Genomic DNA, 21972 nt, shown 5'->3' on the forward strand with positions numbered 1-21972 from the left:
TAAACTGTACCTGTACCGTTCCGCCTGCCTTTTTTCAAACATCGGTCAGCTGATTTATGGAAAGCGATCATGTGATCGCGTTGCCTGTAAATATGTGAGGCGGATCACTACAGTGTGAAAATGGAGCAGACAAAAGCGGCTGTGCTGTTGTTCCTACTTAGCTGTATCTGCAATGGAGGTAAGATTGTTGTGGTTGTGGTTGATGTTTCTGAAGCTGTTTCTAGCCATTTAAAGTTTGTAGAAGTCATTATTTCTTGGTTTGTTACCATCTGAAACTCGAAACCAAAGTAGCGTCTACATCTATTCGCTCGATAAATCAGAACAGTCTAATTTTGTTGTGTGAAACTACCAAATGTCATTCTAAAAATGCCAATGTAATTAAATGATATCCACAGCACAGGCTAGTCCCTTGGCGGGTAAAGAGGATTGGGGTTATGTGGAAGTGAGGGACGGGGCCCACATGTTTTGGTGGCTGTACAATGCTGACAGACAGTCTGCGGGGGACGTGGACCCGCCTCTGGTCATGTGGCTGCAGGTAGGACAGAACGAGCACCATCTCATTTCTACTTACAAGAGTTACCGTAATTAAAGGACACTATTTAAAAAACCCATTCAAACACAACGGTGGAAACAAAAATTACTTGTCTGTAAAATTGTTCATATTAGAAAAAATTGAGCTATGAGTCAAGTTCTTTTAGCTGCTGATATTTTTTTTACGAGTATACACGAATGATTTTTGTGAAAATAACAATTTATGTCATCTTCACTGGCATTTGTACCTTATGCTTCGGTCGTCAGATGATGACAAATGGACAAATGACTCAATTGACATTTTGCTGTTGCTCAGTGATCCAAAGTAAGATCCAGAGTATTGGTGTTGTGAAAATCCAACTATTGAACATGTGTTACACGTGAATGTAAAGCTTACCTTCCAATAAACTACCAGCCACCTTGGTAAACATTAGGTGTATCTCTGTCTAATGTTCAAAGATGATGGGAATTTATGTCCATGTGTCCTCAGGGTGGACCAGGAGGCTCAGGCACCGGCTTTGGAAATTTTGAAGAGATTGGGCCTTTGAATAGAGACCAACAACCTAGAAAGACGACCTGGGTAAGAAGATAAAATAATGAACAATGTACTTATTTTGTATCAGAAAATGTCTTGTGTCTCCTTCACTTTGCCTTTTTATATAACTTTAAAAACTTCCTTACTTTTACTAAAGTCATCACTGAATTCAGTATATGCTTAAATGTTAGAATTAAACACAAGCATCACTTTGGTGTCATCGTATAATTTTGGGAAACAGCTTTTTTCTGTTGGTCAAGTCTCTTTGTTTAAGTCTGTACTTGCATCATAATAGAGGTTGCAAATATAAAATAAGACTGACTGATTTGTTTGTCTGGTTCTTTCAGGTCCAGGCAGCACATTTGTTGTTTGTAGACAACCCAGTGGGCACTGGCTTCAGCTACACTGACAGGCCAGACCAATATGCTACCAATGTGGCCATGGTGGCCTCGGACATGTTGGTGCTCCTGGCACATGTGTTTACAGAGAAAGCAGAGTTTCAGGTATTTGGGGTTATTTTCCTCATGAGGCTGAGCACTTATTACTCAAATGGGATTCAAATGAAATGGATTCTGGTTTATTTTCCGGGATGAGGAGCTTTAACTCCAAATACCCACTGATACATTATCCCTCTGTTAATGTGATTGATTCTTTGCAGAGTGTTCCTTTCTACATCTTCTCTGAGTCATATGGAGGGAAGATGGCAGCAGCAATCGCCTTACAGCTCACTAAGGTGACTTCATGCCTTTTTTTGTCCTCCCGACAGCTAAATTTGTCCACTTCTATTTTTAACATCCTTTTCAGTCACATGGGATCTGTTCATCATTAGTATGTTTGCCCTAGTATGTTAACTGTCATGATCGTATGATGTCTGTCATATTCTTCCCAGGCCATAGCCCAAGGGAAGATTAAATGCAACTTTGCTGGTGTGGCACTTGGAGATTCATGGATTTCCCCGCTGGGTGAGCATAGGTCTTTTTTTGCACCATACATCAGCCTTTGTACATGCGTCTTTATCAAGACAAGAATGAAGAGCAGCAACACAGTAATCTGAAAGCCGAGTGGCAGCTTTCTCACAGCAATCAGCTCATGACCAGCCCCGACTGCAAATTGGAGTTTTGGCATGGGTGCATAAACTAACAGGCTCTTTTTTAAGAACCTATGTAGAAGCAACAGCAACCAAAACATATCACAGATAAACTCAAGAGAAAACTACAGAATTTCCATTTGTGAGCTTATGTCATTTTGCAAATATGTAGGGGGAAGACTGTTGAAGAAAGGACAAGAATCTGAAAGCTTTTATTTTAAGACCTAAATGTTGACTGAAGCTTTGTCTTTATACACAGACTCTGTTATGACATGGGGACCTTACCTGTACAGTACTGTAAGTATAACACCTGCTTCAGATGTCTTGTACGTTGCTTGTTCAAAATACTTAGTACTTTACTGTGCTGTTGCTGATGTGGTGAACAATGGAGAGTCGAAAGGCAAACAGAAAAGGAGCTAAACTCCTTTAACAGTGGCGATGCAGACTAATCCCAATTATTATTCTTGTTGCTGTTACTATTGTTATTATTCTTATTAGCATTAGATTTGTTGGTCTCACCTGCACAACAAAGGAAATATACCGACATCATAAAAACCTTTTATTTGTAATGTAAGTTGAAATTTACCCCTCAAAAAATCTTTGTTTTGACCAAGTTTCCGATTCCTTCATTTTCTTTTTTAAAGTTTGGCACAAGAGTTGCAGCTATGATCTTTCTAGACTTCCCTCCAGGGCCAGGGTCCATCAACAAAATAATGAAAATATGTAGGACCGTGTGAATCCTGTGATGATATCAATTAGGGTTAAGACAGAGATTCAGAGAATGAAAAATGCTGACCCTGACTTCTACTTGGTGTGTGTGTACCAAAATAACCCAAGACACTAACACTTCAAGACTCCTCGGCAGTAATCATAGAAAATCTAAATCATGTTTTGGGTTCAATGTAGTTGTTAGTCCTGATTTTGTCTACGAATCTTGTTTCTTTGTTGTCCAGTCCTTGCTGGATGACTATGGCCTGGCAGATGTCAACAGTGCAGCAGAGGCAGTTAAGAAAGCCATTGAGGAGCAGAATTTCCTGAAAGCAACTGAGCTGTGGTCCATCACAGAGAATGTGGTGGAGCAGGTATGTTCAACACTGATGTCCTGTGTTTTGAGTAAACTCTGCCCAGCTAAGAGATGTTCAGGTTCTCAGCTAAATCTGAAGGCTGCATATGGAGGTGCAGGCTTTTGTTATCAATAGTAATTTGAGTTACTCAACTCTTCAATATGGCCATAAATCAATGTTGGCTTGTTTTGTTGGTTTTTGTCTCATTACAATCCAGTTTTCCAACTTTTGATGTCTTTTTTCGTTCTGATGTTAGAACACCAATGGAGTGAACTTCTACAACATTCTCACCCAGGAGCCTGAAGAGAAAGTCACCAATGCAACAGGAGGGAACTACCTCTGTAAGATGCTGTCAGTTAACTGATTCCATTCACTTGTGATGTCACTTTATGTTCAATGTTTGGTGACAAATGCATGGATGTTTCTACTGCCTGGAGCTCCCTAAAGATCATTTGTTTGTACATTGATAACTTTCCTCTGTTGAATTGATTCACATCTATTGTTCCTCCTCCAATCAGCTCTCCTGGCACGCCGTCACATTCGGCCTCTTCATAGACAGTCACTGAGTGAGCTGATGAATGGACCAATCAGGAAGAAGCTCGGTATCATTCCTCACAATGTCATCTGGGGAGGTACTTTGTCTTGCAGAGTATTGTTCCTCAATTTGGTTCCTTATTTTTAGCTTGATGCTAAAAGTGTGTGTGTGTGTGTGTGTGTGTGTGTGTGTGTGTGTGTGTGTGTGTGTGTGTGTGTGTGTGTGTGTGTGTGTGTGTGTGTGTGTGTGTGTGTGTGTGTGTGTGTGTGTGTGTGTGTGTGTGTGTGTGTGTGTGTGTGTGTGTGTGTGTGTGTGTGTGTGTGTGTGTGTGTGTGTGTGTGTGTGTGTGTGTGTGTGTGTGTGTGTGTGTGTGTTCTTTCGCTCGCTCTCTCTCTTCCCTTATTTCTTACTTTGTTTGTGGGGGCCCAGGCCAGGCAGAGGAGGTGTTCAGCAACATGGCAGGAGACTTTATGAAGCCAGTGGTGGACATAGTTGACCAGCTGCTGTCCAGTGGAGTGAATGTTACCGTCTACAATGGACAGCTCGACCTCATAGTAGACACTATGGGTAAGTGATTCACGCTTCTCGCAAAACGCCACCAAGAAAGAGGCAGCATTACTGCCATGAACTCAATTAACTACAGGCTGTAGTGAATAGCTAAAACACTTGGTATAAATCCTTTTGGTTGTTTTGGTTTGAAAACAAAATTATTGAGGATAAATTGTGAATGGAAATTATATCTATTGCAGCAAAGCTAATTATTATTATTATTAATATGGCTTATTATCCATTCTGATTTCAAGTATTTACTCTTTGACAGAATAAGATGCCCTTCTTTAAAGGTTATGTGGCTGTTCCCTGAACCACCCATGCATTCCAAAATACCTGGCATCTATGCATTATTTGTCTGTGCCTGCTTATTCTGTACAGTATGGTGAGGAGTCTATCCCAGCGTGCACAGGGCGAGAGGCTGGTCATACCGTGGACAGGTCACCAGTGTCACGTGTTGAATTCATTTTTCAAAAATGTATATCTTAAAAAATCAGGTCAGGAGCTATGGGTGAAGCGGCTGAAATGGGCAGACCTGGCTTCTTTTAACAATCTGAGATGGACTCCCCTGGATGACCCCACCTCCGCGGGCATTACTGGAGCATTTTACAAGAACTACAAGAATTTCTCTTTCTACTGGATCCTTAAGGCTGGACACATGGTAAGGCCTTGAGTGTTAGATCATAGTTTGTAAAGGAATTGTCACATGATATGTAGAATAATAGTCAGTCATCATTTTCCATTAGTTCCTTCTACTTCTGTGTTACCCACAGTTGTACAGCGGTAAACACTGTTACAATTACAAGGTCTGGGCTTTGGTTTCCATGCTGATCACCATCAAACACGTGTGCTTTAGGTCAAATAACATGAATTGACAATGGATGGATGTCATTCTTTATACTAATACATCAACAATAAAAATAAGCTACCTAAATCATCCTTACCTTCCCCTGGCCTCTACAAATATCACGTAGCTGGGTCTTTTTCAACAGTTGAGCTCTGCCCTTGGCCTCTCACTGGCAACACAACCAGCCATGTTACATTTGGACCACTGTAGGACAGCAAATGTGTCAAAATTACAAAAGAATACTTGAAGGACTGTTTTGCACACATTGTAAATGCGTTCACTGTCTTTTCATTGCACCATTTTAGGTCTTTTCACATATACTCAAGTCTTAAGTGTAGCATTCTGAGTGTGTGTATATAACAATGAATTGATCAACTTTGTTTCCAATGTGGCAGATTCCATCAGACCAGGGACCCATGGCCCTGCAGATGCTGAAGATGGTCACCCAGCACCTCTGATCCACCCAGCCCAGCTGCCAACAATTGACATTATTTTTTTATATACCCACTTTCTGCAAAAAAAAATTACTAATATCTTTTTTTCATTGATTACAAAGCTCATTTCTGCAAAAGTACAGCCCTGAAACAATAAAGCCATGGTCAATCAGTCTGTATTGATTTTTTTGGGAGGCAACAAAGCCTGACTCCTGACTAACTGACTCCTAACAGGATTTATATTTCACACTCAGTATTGTTTGCATGATTATTCAGTTATGAACTTCCAAATGGGGAGAGAACACCAGGTCCTTATTGGGGGGAGTTTCTGGGTCCTCCGATTTCCTCTCATCCCCCGAAGGTGATTTACCTTATTTATCTTAGGTAAATCAGAAACTCTAATTCTCTTGGTTGGAATCGGAGTGTAACTGAGTTGCTGAGTCTGTGTATATCTGCCTTGCGATAGACCTGCCGACCTATGAAGGGTTTACCCTGCCTCTTCCCAATGACTGCTGGGATAGGGTCCAGCACCCTCACAATCCTGAAAGGATAAGTGGGTATAGAGAATGGATAGATAGATTGTTTCTTACCCTTAAACAGACACAAGGTCACGCGTCCGTTCTACTAGGAGTAAATCGGATGTGTTTTAAACGTGGGAGCTCTGTACAGGAAATGTAGCATTAATGTCATTGACTACACAGTTTGGCAAATTATGACAAAAAATTTAAATACTAAATAATAAACACTTGCAATTATTTTATATCAGCATTTCCACTTGCATCATTTCAATATTGAAGGGAGCCAGCCAATCTGAGCCAAAAAAGAGAAACTGTAGGCAGAAACTAGGGAGAGCAATAAGTTCCTATACTTACCACACACTCAAACACATGTTAACTCAATGGAAATGCATTGTGGTGAATACAGCAAAAGGGTCCTGTGCAATTTAAACAGCATGCAGTGACACAACTGGCCATCAGGTGAATCCTCCCCCCCAAGGGGAACCTCAGTTGCTATTAGAAGGGAAATGTAGAGAATAGAATTAGTAGCCTATGTTGTTGCAAACTTTCCATTAAAACTGTCTCTGCATCTCCATTTCTACAAGGTTGAGAATGATGTCCATTTATTGTTATTGTATCTTTGGGTTATGCGTTTCCCGAGTTTTACATATTTCAAACATCTGAAAGTTGATTGGAAGACACCTTTGAAAGTGATTTGAGGATCCATTTCTGTTGATTTCCCTTAGACCTTATGCCTTTGCACCTCTGTATAATCCCACTGGAAGTTCCTATTGCGCACCCAGCCATTCGTGGAGAGGGAATCTCTCTTGGAATTGCCTCTCGTGAGGTTTCTTCATTTTTTCCTTATCCATCGAGTTTTGTTAAGGAGTTTTTCTGTTTTTCTGCTGTCTAATTTCAAACTAGTTGTACCTCATATTCCCTATTTTACCTCAGGGTCTTAGAAAAAATTTAAACAACAACAATAATAATTACAACCTTCTTTCTTTCTATCTTTCTCTCCTTTTCCCCCTCTTTCTGTATAAAAACGATCTCCAAAATGTCCTATAAATGTATGCGCACTGTCATGTAAAATGTTTTCAGGAGTTGCAGTTAATAAAGGCCAATAATATTGCTTGTATCAAGAAAGGAGGCAGAATGTATGTAGAGTACATACCGTCTGCCAAATATTCAATAGAAGTAGGGTAAACGTGAAAACTACAGGTGGCGCTATACGCATTTCACGCCGGTAAGTGAGCCACCGAACTAGAAAAGAAGAAGAGGCCATGTTTCGGCGCACAGTTTAGCTGTCATGGCTGCTCCCGGTAACACTTCCATCCGAGTGCGCTTACACTTTGACTACGCACCGCCAGCGGTCTCCGGTTGCCGCATGTGCTGGCTCCTCGTAGATCTGAATAAATGTCGCGTAGTGGCGGACCTGGAAAGTATAATCAGAGAGAAGTTTGATCTGAGCACCAGAAGCATTCTCAACTTGTTCATAGAAGACTGCTACCTGCCGCACACAGAGAGCATACATGTGGTACGGGATAACGACAGCGTCAGGTTCGTAGACTTACCGGTACATTAACCAGGGATTGCTGCTGCAGTGATTGAAGATTATGGGCATTCACTAGTGGATTTATTGAAAGCTTGACCTTTACAGACAGAGATGTGTCTGGTTTCTCTGGATCTTTTTATACTATCATGGACTGTTGATGGTGCATGCATTGAGAAACATTGTTCTTAAACTGTTGGGATATTTGCTCACGCAGTTTTAAGAAAATTGGTGAACCTCAAACCATCCTTGCTTGTAAACTGGTGAACCTTTTATATGAATCATGATTGCACCATCTATATTTTTCTACATATTATACTTTTCCTTCTAAATGTGCTCCTACACCCGACACCCCAAAGTCATTTAACATCGTCTTGTTTGTGTTTAATTTGACAGGGTGAAAGTGGACAGTGTGGCTGAAGTGAATGGGCATCATGATCCAAATATATCTCATAAAAAATCTAGGAAGAGACAGAGATGCACAGAGGAGGAGATACCATCACAGAATGAAGTGGGCCTTGAACAGAACAAAGAAAAGACGATAAAAAGGAGTAAGGAGTCCCTGCAGAGGGATACTGATCGAATTGCACATGATGAGAGAGACTTGCAGAGAAAGAACACTGACAAAAAAAAAAAAAAGCGGGCAGAAGAAAATGTCCCCATTTCCACCCCCAAACCAACCACCAAAGGAACTCCAGCCAGTGTAGAGCGGCCAGTCAAAAGCACCAAGAAGCCTGCGACAGATAAATCAAAAGCCCGGGTTGTCACCTCTTCCGATTCTAGTGACAGCAGTAGTGAGGAGGAAGAAGCTCCTAAAAGGACGGCTGCACAAAAAGAAGCACCCAAAATAGGCTCATCCAGCCCTGTCAGGGTACGAGCAAACACCAAGCTCTCCACTTCGAAATCACGCTCTACCCCTGTCTCAGCCCCACCAGACACAGACCGGTCTTCGGAGTCCACCAACAAAAGTCACCTGCCAAAAAGCACATCTGCACCTCCGTCTATCGCCTCCACAACACCGAAAGGGGGAAGAAGTCAGAACTCGACCTCCCAGATGGCTCATGGTTCTCTGCCGTCCACAGACTGCGCACAGGGTTCAGTTTCGTGTTTGACTTCGTCTCCAGCTCAGAAAGCTCTGGAACAACCACAAGTTTCTAATTCAAACGGTGAGGAGGAAATTGAACTGGTGATCCGAAAGCCAATTCAGCAGCCGTTCCAATCAAGTTGGCGAGGCCCTGGCTGGAGAAATGACATGGCTGGTGGTAGCGGTAGAGGGAGGGGTAGGGGTGAAAGTAGATCCCCTCCCAGGAGGCACAGTGGCTTTGGATTGAGCGGCGATGGTGGGCAGCAGGACAAGCAGCAGATGAAACACGATGATTCACTAACCAACAGTTCAGTGATCCTCCAGGTCTGTATGCATCCATCTGTACCTTACACAGCGGAATCTTGATATATTTAATTCAGCTACATTTTCAAATATGCCAACAGTTTAAAGACTCTATACTTCCACTGATTAATTATAGATAAAGACCATATCACTGCATTCTGTTTTGTATTTGTTTTGCTGTGCTTTTTGTTGTAGTTTTTGTATCAGCTTGGGGGAAAACATCAGTAAAATAAATATATCTTTGGTCATTTCAATTAGGCGATGAGCAAAGACATTTAGGCACAGGGCCTAAGCCTTAGAATAGTAGGGGAAACATTTGTGTACATTCTAATATTAATATGAGAAAGACATCAATCTCAGTAATCTCTTGGTTGTCCCTCAATGTACACAGAACGGATCAAGCGGTGAATCCAAACAGGACTATAGCTTGATGCCCCTGCTCGCTGCCCCTCCACAAGTGGGGAAGAAGATTGCTTTTAAGGTAAGCCTTCCTCTGTGAACTCTTGAAGATACATTACTCTACCACGCTCTCTAGCCTATATTCCAAACCATCAGTTTCACAGCTATATCTACAACGGCTGGTTCCAGTGGGTTCATTTTCACATTGGTGTAGTAAAGGATAAACTAATGAAGGCAAATCTAGTGCCTACTTTCTTTGAATTTCTATGTTTTTTTCACAGCTGCTGGAGCTCACTGAGAACTATACTCCAGAAGTTTCAGATTATAAAGTGAGTCTGTGTTCATTTCAATGGTTGAGTTAATACTGTTTCTGATTTATATGTTTAGTAGCTTGTGTTGTCTCCAAATGAATAACCCAGAAATCTAGATTGACTCTGCAACAATGCCGGGTTCCTAAATCTGCCAAAATGTGGGAAAACTGGAGAAAAATATAGCCACATATTTTGGTAGTTTTGAACTCGGTAAGTTCTAAGACATATTTTTGGTTAAAATGTGGTCTTCATTGCTTAAATTTTAGGAGGGAAAGATTTTGAGCTTTGACCCAACAACCAAACAGATTGAACTGGAAGTACTGAATGCACCACAAGGTAGGGATCCTTTTGCTGCTGCCTCTTTGGATAACAAACTAACTTAACAAACACTAACTCACAAACAGGAAAATGAGGAAATTCACAAATGAACAAGATACAAGATTTTCTTTCCCATGTTTGTCATTTTTCCTAATATTCTGCTTGTGCCTCAGCTCCTGTGGAACCTGGTAAATTTGACTTGGTTTATCAGAACCCAGATGGCTCAGAGAGTGTGGAGTATGCAGTGTCCAGAAGCATTTTGGTAAGCAAATAGCAAATTTCAGGTACATAATCCCTAGGGTCATTCGATATTCCTCTTATCCTTCAGAGAACACAAGGAAATCATCTGGCTGTTACACACTGGGAAACCATTCTAAAAGTGTGTCATCTTTTAGAATGGCGGCATGTTGTGATCTGTCAAGTTTCCAGATCTAGATCTAGTCGCTTGACCTCTTAGATTTGTAGTCATGTTGGTGTTGTTGGGGGCCGCAGCTTGTATATCCATATTAACTCGGATGTTCATTTTCATAGGTGACAGAACGTTGGGACTCACTGCTGGAAGCGAGGCTGATCATTTAATACAGACCAAGTGGTGACTATTTACATCGGCCCAGTTTGATGAGATTCATTTTGAATTGCTGTAAATTTTAGAAACACTCACATTGGATGCGTTATGTTTGGTATTTTCTCAGGATTAAGTTGCTCCAACATCAAATAAGCGACAGGAGATTATCTGTCCTGAGACTGCATTTTACTTTCGGTGCCACAACGTTAGAATTTGAGGAAAATATACCGGATTGATACAACACCTATGGACGTCTTTGTACTGATCCGTGCATGCATTCATTCTTATTGGCTGTGTAAATTCATCTGCATGTTGAATATAGGCTTTTATTTTTGGTGTTCAAATTGTGCCAGATGTCCCATTGTTGGCAGCTGATGGATTACATTCCTTTCTCATACAGAAAGTCATTACTTTGCACAAAAGACGTAACAGCTGGCAAAGTGAGGGTAGGACAATGTTTTGTTGTCAAATTGGGAATAAAAAATGTTCCGAAATGTAGTTCACAGCAACCTTTTAGTCCTCCTGAAATGTTACGTTAGTACAACAGTGCTATTTTGGATATTCTATGTTTTTAAAAATAAATGTACTATCAAATAAAACACTCTTGTCATTGTTGAATATTTTTTATTGAGGAAAGCATTAGACGACAAGAGGGGAAGGAAAGGTGCAGACTGCAGACAATAGATGCACAGGGCTGATGACAATGGGGGCCAGGTGAGAACATTTGGGTAACACAATACAGGAAACAGGAGGGCAAGAAGTAAAGCAACGTGAAAAACAGGAAAGTGATACTACAAAATAAAAGAGGAATTATCATAACATAAACTAAGCACAACTCCGCCTACAAATTGCTAACATGCTTTGCACGTTTGGAGGTACACACCTATGTGACCAACTTTTTTCTGATCAACAAAACATTGCACAGGAGTCGTCTCCCTGATGGATACCGTCACTCCATCCTGAGGGTTGCTCAGAACCGAACCTTAAACATTTTTCAACTTGCAGCCAAGAAATGTGAAATGTTTTGTGCCTCTCTATCTAACTTTCTTATCTGTTTTGGGTTGATCCCTATGCTAATTACCAAACTTGCACATGCACTCTCTTCAGGTGGAATTCATTCACAAGTGTGACAGCATATTATTGGGTGTCTCAAATGTGGACTTTCATCTTGTGTTTTTAGCCCATCTGGTACTAAGATACTTTCTATTTTGTCATTTCACACGCAAATTACATGCAATTGGAATTTTTCTTGCACCCTTACACATCACACACAAACACATGCATTACAGAGGGGGTGCAGGGCAGCCATTCTGGGGGTCCGGTGCCTTGCTCCGAGGCAGTGCCCCGGAGGCAAACTGGCAACTCACCAGCTACCAGTCCACGTACTTGGTCCAGACGCGGATTCAAACCGGCGACCCTCCGGTTCCCAGCTGAGTGGTCCTACAGTCTGATAGACTTAAATTATTATATATATATTATATTTTGAGGGCACGACAATGAATGCCTGGTGTATTCTATATGACGTTTTCAAATGCAACTTTACAGAAAAACAGCAAAATATCATCTCCCTCTCTTATTCTGAAATGTGATGAGCTGGTTCCCAGCCCCCTGCAGCGGAAAGGCAACGTACAGTAACCAAGCAGCCAGGAAGAATCTGTGTATCTTGGAAGCATTTGCTCCATTTTCTGGTCTACTTAAGTGCAGACAGCGGGGATAATAGTCGGTATACACTGAACAGGTGGATTATAACGCATCTCTCTGAATCGTAAATCATCGTCTTTTTCCGTATCTTGCCGCGACTGTGCAGCGATGCGGGTTTCGTCTCATTAGCAGCCACACCGGCTGAGGTGAGGACGTTTATCCTTGTCCGAGTCAAACCAATTGACCGCTTCGTTTTCAGTCAGAGGCACAATCTGTCACCGACGGCGTTCATATCTCTGCGATGGAAGGGCGTGTTTTCCCCGACCAAGAGCAGCTCCTGCTGTTTCTGAGGCGGCTCAAGGAGGTTTTCGATGTATGTGACGATGACTCGGACGGATTTGTCCGGGTGGAGCACCTGGTGGAACTCGGTCTTCAGTTCGGTCAAGGAGAGGAGGTGAGAGTCCGAAACAGACCAACCCCCTTCACACTTGCTTCTTACTGCATTATACTGTTGCCAATGGATCAACCACGCTCATTGCTCAGAGCAGGGCCGGCCCTAGGGTTTTGGTGGGTGAAGGATGCTCACAATCCAGGGCCAGACTGGTACCAGAAAAATATTAGCCTACTCCATTGACTAAGATATTATTCTGCAGCTTTGTTAATTTTAAATGATGAAATAACAAATCAACAATATATTTTTAAGTATTATTCCCTCCTGAGCTTTTGTGTCAAACAAATAATTGTCATTAACAAAATAATTAAATAAAATCCAGATCTTTGTTTGTTTTGGCATTATTGTACAGTTGTACTGTAAAGCAAATGCAGTGGAGGATGAAAAGAAAGTAAGTGACATCCTAAGTGTTATGGGTGCGAAAACATACAAAATGCTATGTTGTTTATTACCCCCTGAAAAGCAAACAGACAAAACCTTCAAATAGACTGTGTACATGCTCCAAGACCATTTAAGCCCAAAACCACTTGTCATCGCAGAGAGATTAATTAGATTAGATTAGAAGATACATTTCACAAAAGAGAACTGGGAAAATCACAGTACATTTCAGCCTGAACAGAAGGTTTAATTTTGTCTCTTGCAGGTGAAGAAGCTCACCAGTTACCTGGATCCTAATGCTTATGGGAAGGTCAACTTCAAAGACTTTTGCCATGGGGTTTTAGCTATTAAAGGTAAGGAATGCGAATTAAATATAATAATGGAAATTTATTTTATTTATTTTTCCTTTATTTAACCAGGAAGTCCCATTGACATTCAGAATCTCTTTTTCAAGAGAGACCTGGCCATGGTAGCAGCCAAACCACACAACAAATGCATACATAAAATGTAATAATGTAATAATGAAAACTATTTTTTGCAAAACTGGATATGTAATATTCCCTGTCTCTCCTCTATATTCCTTTTCACTTGATAAATAGTACATGAAACCTGTTCTGTAGCAGTCTGTGAATGTTCTCAGTCATCCAGCTCATGGTATCCAAGCATGATGAATTCTCAGGAAACTTGACTTGGTTGTAGACGCTTGAAGATGTTTGGCTCAATGTTTGTTATCTTACCTTCTGCTAGGTTGTGAGGAGATACAGAAGTTGGCTCTGGGCCCTTGCAGTCTCACACCGGCTCTGCCTTGTGTAACCGACAACGGCTACCTCTACCAGGTAAACTTCAGTGGTTTACCAGTATTTACATTTATTTGCAAAGATGACTCCAAAAATTAAAATGACTGGTTGTCAAAAGACAACAGATAAACAAAAGTGATGCAATTCCATTGGCCATGTCAGGGACCATGCACAAGTCATTGCACTAAGACTAAATCTCCTATGTAGTCCCTGTGTTTGTTAGCCTGATTGGGCTTAAACCTGCCTTGATTTCAGACTGTTAACTGCAATCTGCTACCTGCAATCTTTAAAATATAAGAAAACTGACAGAAAAAAGATAAAAGTAAAATGTATAGAATATTTAGTCTAAGTGAGGAGCAAAGGAGAGCAGGGAGAGAAGCATTGATTGTTAAGCCTTTTTCAATCTCCAGCCAGGGGCAGGTCAGATCTAGGTCTCTGTTCATATGTATACTGCCAGTATACCATGACTCTGACATTGGCCGCCCACTAATTATCTAAGAATCATGGTATACCAGGCTGCCAGGTTGCCTTGGTTTCTGGAGGTGGGTTTTGGAGATTCCGAGGCAGTTTTGTGACATTTTATTTTGTGTTTGTTTCCAGAATGATGAGGCTAAACTCGGCCCACCCTTTACAATGTGTACACGGTCCTATCCACAAAGCAGTGTCTATGGTGATGGCTGCAATGCTGATGGGGAGTACGACATGGAAAGCAACTTGGACCCCCATAACCCAGCACAGCAAGAAGGGTCAGTTACAGTAAAATACTGTGAGCAATACCTCTAAATCAGGGGTGGGGAACCTCCGGCCATTTGATCCGGCCTGCGAGACAATCAGGTCTCGCAAGCCAATTATGGCTCTTTCGATGACGGCATATGGCTTGCAGACAGTTCTGAGCTGACATTGTTTAACAGTAATAAATAATTATACTGTGATTATAACCACCCCCAGTCAGAACGGCTGATCGCAGCGCAAATTGTGAAGCACGCTGTTCTTCCAGAGACTGTATGTAGCATTGGATATTTCAGTTAAAATGATTGTATTTCATATTTGCAGTCTTTGATGGTGTGATGCTTCCACCATCCCACAGTGTATATGTTTTAAAGAACAAGTTAGAAAGAAATAATACACAACAGAATGAGAGAGATTATACATTCAAATTGATTAAATCAATATACCATGAACATCCTTATTTTCATTTTTGTTATTTTTAAACCAGTCATACCTGTCCAGGGTGAACCCTACCTCTCCTCATGACTGCTGGTTTAGGCTCCAAGGCCCCAAGGGGGTAGAAAATTAATGAATAAGTATAATATCCCTTTGTCTTCCTGTTACTTTGTGACCATAGGCATTTGATTGGCTCTGTATCTGCATCCGTCATCACGGTGGAGGAGCAGTTTGAGGATTATGGTGAGGGGGAGGATATAGATTTCAGCAATCCTTGCCCTGAGGATGACACCAGAACCAATGGCTTCTCGGGCTTGGGATCCTCCGTATCATCTAGGTCAGTAGTCACACTAGAAAGCACAAATATACTTTGTCCTGGAACACATTTTACTAGCAGAGTCACTATATGTGTTGTGATTGGGCAAAGTGTGAGTGGAAAGCAAGGTGAGGAAGGTGGCTTTACACATTAGTCTTACTAAATATGTGTGAGGTTCATATTTTGTTTTCACAGTGGATGTCTTGATCCAATACAACTACCCCTCTGCAGTGGCTCCCTGTAGATTTGAAGTTCTGAGCTGACACTGTTTCACACAAATAACAAATATCCCCCACTGCCCCCCCCCCCATTCCCCACCCTATCCAGAACCATCATCCTGACCATGAGTGGCATGAGCGAAACCTTCTCTCATGCTGTGCTAACTACTGTATTGTTTTGGTGTTGTCATTATATATGGACATTTGTACATTTTGTATATTGTATACTTTGTATATACAGTGCACGGGAGACACCTCAGAAAATGAGTCAACTGTATAACAGTGAGCTACTGGACATCTACTGTTCTCAGTGCTGCAAGAAAGTGAATCTGCTCAATGACCTGGAAGCTAGACTTCGAAACCTCAAGGCCAACAGGTAATCAAAGCAAACACACGCAGACACACTAAGAAAGACTGAGACAAATATTTTTCTTCCTTTTCTTTCCATAAATCACAACTTTTACAGTTTTTATCCATATATTTCTGATTCCTTTGGCTTTAACATGTTTCATATTCATTGTATTTTACAATAATTCATGTTAACAACTTTTAAATGAAGTGAAATTAAACCAAACAACATCAGGATTTCTTTACATTTTTTTATGCTGCAATCAACCTTGGCTACACATCACCACTTCCACCTTACTTCCAATTAACAAACCACCAGATTGTGCAGCTGCCCTTGGGTGACTTGATGAGCTTGATGAGCAGTCTACTCTGTGAATCTTTGAAAATCATGTCATAAATATGCAGTAAACTGAGAACTTCTGGAGTGTCCTTGAATATTTTTAATTTCAACCAAACTGGCAGCATATTCAGTTGACACAACACACAATTTAAAAAAATATTAAAAGAAAGAAGAGATCATTTGTCTGCAACTGAATAAGTGGTGGTAGTACTACAAACGGTAGTAGTAGCAGTACTCAAACCTACAATACCAGTAGTAGCACTTGTAATAGTAGTCATAATAGTGTAGCAAAGGTGTTGAAGTACACTCCACTGAAGTATTTCCTCTTTTATGTTTCAGCCCTAACAGAAAGATTTCCAGCACAGCATTTGGACGGTGAGTGGACCAGACCACAATAACTATGAACTCCTACTCACATCTCATTCTTGGATTTGTGTTGACCTTAGGGGTGCTTACACTTCTGTGTGTCATTTGTTTTGCTTAGATTGTCGCCCAAATTCTTTTTTTGATCCAACCGAATCAAAATATAGATAATCAGATATTAGATATAAACCAAATTATGGCAGCAGAAGATGAATTTGACTTGAATAAATTGTGGAATACGACATGTAGCTTGTCCTGCCTTCAGATGGCTGAACAGGAGAATGAAGCTCATATTGAGTACAAACTGTATATACAGTTAGGTCCATAAGTAGTGAGGACATTGACTCAATTTTGGCTCTGTACAGCACCACAATGGATCTTAAATGAAACAATATTGTACATAATATGTGCTTTAAGTTCAGACTTTCAGCTTTAATGTGAGGGTATTTACATCCAAATCAGGAAAACGGTGTAGGAATTATAACCACTTCTATATGTGCCTCCCCATTTTCTAAGTAATGTTAACTTCATAATGGAAATAGCTTAACTATTCAAAAACTGATATGTGTTTTCACCTCCTTGCAGCCAACTCTTCCAGGCCAACTACTGTGTGTTTGGTCCCAGTCAGGCCAGCAGCACAGAGGATCTTTTCACAGACAGCATTGACTCATGTGACCTGGACATCACAGATAAAGTATACTCACACGCGCACAAGCACACACACACACACACACACACACACACACACACACACACACACACATTCTTCCTCTGTTATTTTGGTGAATGCCGAATCTTATCATGTGGCATTGAAATTCAATTCTGTAATCATTACTTGTTCAATTATGTGAGATATCTCTGGGGGAACCCCAGGAAGAGTAATGGCTGTTCATGCACAGCTAATGGGGATCCCATCTAATTAACAACAAAAAGAAACATTGCAAATAACATGTTCCCAAAGACCCTGTTAACCCAGCAGATCAATACACTGCTCATGCAAAAAACCTCTCTCTCAGCTTCATAATTTACATCACAATGAACACACCAACCGAAAAAACATCTGTACAGTTCAACTTGAGTTCTCCTCAATCTGCTGCAGAATGAAAGGCTGTTTTTTTCTCCCTCAGGTAAGTTATCTAGAGAAGAAGGTCACAGAGTTGGAAAGTGACTGTCGGGCCAATGGAGACATTAAATCTAAGCTCAAACAGGAGAACACACAACTTGTCCACAGGTAGGAGGGCACACATGCACATACACACACTTACATTTGCACTTGCATGTGTGTGTGCATGCATGTGTATGCTTTTCAGGGTACATTGGCTTGAGGAGCAGATGAAGGATGCAGAGGCAAGGGCAGACCAGAGTCTGGAGGAAGAAGCGAAGGAGCACCGGGAGGCCTACAACAAGATGGAGAGAGACAGAACCAGCAAGATAGAACTCCTGTGTAACAGGTAGACTCACTAACAAACTCAGATCATAACGATGATAGTTCTGGTAATAGTAGTCGTAGTAGTAGCTGGTTGGTAGTGTGGTGGTATGGCTTGGTAGCCCTGCAACGATTTACCTTCTGTTGTTCTGTGTGTCACACTTCTGCTGTCCTTAAAAATGCTGTGTTTGACCTCCAGTCTCATATTACACAGTTTCTTCAGTGCAAGAGCAGACAGATTTAACTATGGGGATGTTCTTTCCTATGAGCTGTTTCGGCTTTGCATGTGGCAACTTAATCCAGAGTGTACATCAGAGAGAGAGATAACAACCATTTGATCTAATGAGCAGATCTGTATAAGAAGATAAAGAGAGTTTACAGGACGAGAGAAAAATGTAAGATGATACAGATATCTACAGATAGATAAAGATCTAGAAAGAGTTCAGGGTTTGAGGCTGTGAGAGCAGAATAGATCTTTGGTCTTTCTCCTTGTGTTTACCAATATCACACATTGGCGTTTGGAGAAGAAATAATGATGTTGATTAGATGTTAAACTGAGCCTCTGTGTGCGCTGTGTAGGGTACATCAGCTAGGGGATGACAACGGAGAGATGAAGATTAATGTGTGCAGACTCAAGTCCCAGACCGAGAAACTGGACCAGGTGAGTGGAAATCGGTTAACTTAGTTTTGGTTTTGTCAAAACATCCAGTGATGGGTTTGTTAGTTTTCTCAGGAAGTCATTGATGCAGACAGATTACAAGTTAAACTAAAATACAGTAATATTCTTTGTACATATTTAGAATTATTATATATATATATTATATTGTGTGTATATATATATATATATATATATTGTATTCTCAGCAAATATTATCCTGGTTAGTGGCCAGGCTTTGTTCATCCCAAGCAACACCAACATTAGGGTAGAAGTAGTGGTACAGTATTTGGCACATAAGTATATAGTTTAAGAGACCAGGAAAAGAGGGACTCTGCATCAATCTCAACCAAATGACCATCTCAACCATCAAACATGTCGTCATTGCCAATTAAAACGTTTGCCCTTAAAGGGCTTATAAATCGCTGTCAGGATAACTTAAAAATAATTGTAAAAACTGGAGTGGTACAGATCTGCAAATTCCAGAGACCTCAGATTGTCTGGAAATTGAAAGCATTATCTGACCTTACATTATACCTTGGGTTATTCAATCTGAGTTTTCTGGTGTGTTTAAGCATTTGTATAGTATAATACGGACCAATAATGATGCTGTGGAATGCCATAACCTGCCCCCTCCCTGATTTTTGGTCATTGTTCCCCTCTAGGAAAAGCAGTGGATGACAGACAAGGTGGAGGACACTAGTATGAGGCTGAAGGACGAGCTGGACATTTACAAGAAGATAATGGACAGGCTATGGCATAACCGCCGTGAGTTCCGGAAGGAAAAAGAGGCCATGCAGGAGGTACGTCACACAAACGCCAAATGGATCACCTGATATATGAACTTTCAGGGCTGGATCGTTACATCCTTGGCCTGTATCCTGAATATTCAATTCTGAACAATTACTTAACATAAAATAGTTATAGAACAAATGATTGTATTGGAGAAACTGTTGTGTTAAGAAGTTGCGAAAAAGTGTAGTTCTAATATCATTCAATTTCCTGTAGTTGATTGATGATCTTCATCGGGAATTGGACTATCTGCAGTTGTTTAAGATGGATGTAGAGCATCCACGGAAGGGCAAGGGCCTGTCCGACTTCAACGGCAAGACCAGGGAGGTCGAACTGGAGTATGAAGTCAGGAGACTGAAACAGGTTCACACACAAGTGCACACATTTTCATGTTTTTATTTGTTTGCATTAAACCAGCAGTACAAAACCCTGATTGTACTTGCATACCACACATTTATGGAAACCAAAAACACACATATTCCATGGATGTTGTCTGTGATGCAACACACAGAATCACAAATGGTGTGGCAAAGTGTTTTTATATCATGCCATCTTCACCTACATGACACTGGAATTAAAGGAGCATTTCACCAGACTTTTAATATGGAACAGAAGTTGCTGTTTTTGTTTGTTTTGGTTGCAGTGGTTGCATGGTTGTTCACAGTCTCACCCTCGTAAATTGGACAGCCTAGTTATGTCTCGTGAATATTGGCATTGTTGCTGCAGTCAGATGGATTTTTGTCATAGATCTCTTGTTCTTGACAAATAAGAAGAGAACACTTACCTAGGAGCAACGTTTTGGATTGGTGAATACTGTGTGATTGTTGACGCGATGGTCTAAAATCAGTAGGAGCTTTACGGAGCTCATTGCCGTCTGTCTTGTTGGTGGGTGAGGTGATATACCACATAAGTTAAGTTTATTTTAAAGGCTGGCTTCTTCTGACAAATGTACTTTCAAGCTTGAATCCATTCTTTGAGAGTAAATACTGTCTGCTTTCTTAGGATAACCTTAAACTACGTGATCAGAATGATGACCTGAATGCTCAGATCCTCAGTCTGAGTTTGTATGATGTCAAGAATTTGTTCACCTGTCCTACCAAGGCCCAGTGTTTGGCAGCCGAGATTGACAACGCCTCAAGAGATGAGGTTAGTAATGCACTGGCGCTACACTATTTCGCACAACTACATGCGCATTGTGCTATTTTACAAATGGTTGTCATACCTGTTTGTTTGTTTGCTTGTTCGTTTTCCTATATTAATCTGGATCTCAGCTCGTAGATGCTTTGAAGGAACAAGAGGAAATCAATCACCGTCTGAGGAACTACATGGACAAGATCATTCTAGCCATTCTTGACCATGATCCCTCCATTTTAGAGATTAAGAGTTAAAACGCACACATTGAATTACTATATTTGTGAGGTTCTTGAATTTGAATTCATAAAGAAATTTCGTAGCAGATATTTGCATTTGCTAGTCCCAAAAACAGGCCATAATAATTGTGAACAAGGCCGATAATTACGGCCCAACTCATTATTTATGAAATCATCTGCCTTGAACTTCATGGACCTTGTGAAGTTTAAAACTTTGCAAATAATGTAAGAGCAAAAATTAGAACACGTCCTATCTGTATCCAAAATGATGATTTCAATGAGGGCAACAACATATTCACCAAGAAGAAATGATATGTTTGAGAATAAGAAACTGTGGAAGGGGACAAATTATGGAAAGGTTGTAATAAGGAACTAAAAGAATGACACTTTATATCACCTATCTGTTGCTGTTTTTGTGTTGCTGTGTTTCTTGATAATATTTTATATATTTTGGTTTGGTTTGTTTCACTGCTGCTCTGGGTAGAGCAGGTCGGGTAATGTAAAGTAATTGTTACGTGATAAGAGTAGGCACAATAAGCTTAGCTTACCTTTTTTTTCTTACCGGTTAAAGGTTTGGTATTAAATATAATATTTTGTGTTCATTAAATGTTTTCTTATTTGGGAAAAAATTGAAATTATCTAATTATTTAAGTTATTTAAACACCTTTATAACTAATGTATTGTGTATAATTGACAGGAAAAAAAATTAACTAAACTAATGAGATAGTGTGCCACGATGAATCTCTCCACAAATGTTTAATTGTTGTCATTAACACAAGTGGAAACTTTCAAATTACTTGCCAATACTTGGAACTCAATAACTGGAGTTATCATAGAGATATCTTGATTGGCACAGGCCAGGGAGTGTGTGATATGTAGGGGCTTCAGACATGCTTTTGCATGTTTTAGTCATCACATTTGGGATAAAGAAAACTATATGGACACCTGTATGAGTTGTTTGACATCCCATTCCAAATCCATGGGCATCCACGGGCGTAAAGCGGAGTTGTTGCCCACAGTCCCTCGCCAAAAACATACGCACATCAAACATCCAATTCTCAGTGATATTATACGTGTATGTATTGTATATTTATTCATCCTA

General features: G+C 40.6%; 3 protein-coding genes across 3 annotated transcripts; all 3 read left to right on the forward strand.

Moving 5' to 3' along the window:
* The first annotated feature begins 60 nt into the window (after positions 1 to 60).
* scpep1 (serine carboxypeptidase 1) lies at positions 61 to 5754 on the forward strand. Its single transcript, XM_076142870.1, has 13 exons — positions 61 to 178; positions 396 to 535; positions 1022 to 1111; positions 1414 to 1569; positions 1725 to 1799; positions 1956 to 2028; positions 2413 to 2450; positions 3107 to 3235; positions 3474 to 3558; positions 3736 to 3849; positions 4182 to 4319; positions 4799 to 4962; positions 5544 to 5754. Exons 1-13 carry the CDS (start codon positions 121 to 123, stop codon positions 5604 to 5606), a joined length of 1323 nt encoding a protein of 440 aa, XP_075998985.1. The 5' UTR covers positions 61 to 120; the 3' UTR covers positions 5607 to 5754.
* Positions 5755 to 7370: 1616 nt separating this feature from the next.
* Positions 7371 to 11210, forward strand: coil (coilin p80). Its single transcript, XM_076143299.1, has 7 exons — positions 7371 to 7639; positions 8028 to 9039; positions 9410 to 9499; positions 9699 to 9746; positions 9995 to 10064; positions 10220 to 10308; positions 10578 to 11210. Exons 1-7 carry the CDS (start codon positions 7389 to 7391, stop codon positions 10623 to 10625), a joined length of 1608 nt encoding a protein of 535 aa, XP_075999414.1. The 5' UTR covers positions 7371 to 7388; the 3' UTR covers positions 10626 to 11210.
* Positions 11211 to 12250: 1040 nt separating this feature from the next.
* rab11fip4a (RAB11 family interacting protein 4 (class II) a) lies at positions 12251 to 21428 on the forward strand. Its single transcript, XM_076142695.1, has 15 exons — positions 12251 to 12706; positions 13347 to 13434; positions 13829 to 13917; positions 14479 to 14624; positions 15224 to 15379; positions 15818 to 15952; positions 16604 to 16639; positions 17213 to 17321; positions 17755 to 17858; positions 17938 to 18078; positions 18633 to 18714; positions 19374 to 19511; positions 19717 to 19863; positions 20503 to 20646; positions 20772 to 21428. The coding sequence occupies exons 1-15, from the start codon at positions 12554 to 12556 to the stop codon at positions 20886 to 20888; spliced, it is 1785 nt and encodes a 594-aa protein (XP_075998810.1). The 5' UTR covers positions 12251 to 12553; the 3' UTR covers positions 20889 to 21428.
* The last annotated feature ends 544 nt before the right edge of the window (positions 21429 to 21972 follow it).

This window comes from Genypterus blacodes, unplaced genomic scaffold (genome assembly GCF_046128005.1).
Source record: "Genypterus blacodes isolate CSIRO-AG114 ecotype Tasmania unplaced genomic scaffold, CSIRO-AGI_Gbla_v1 ptg000022l_1, whole genome shotgun sequence".
NCBI lineage: Eukaryota > Metazoa > Chordata > Actinopteri > Ophidiiformes > Ophidiidae > Genypterus > Genypterus blacodes.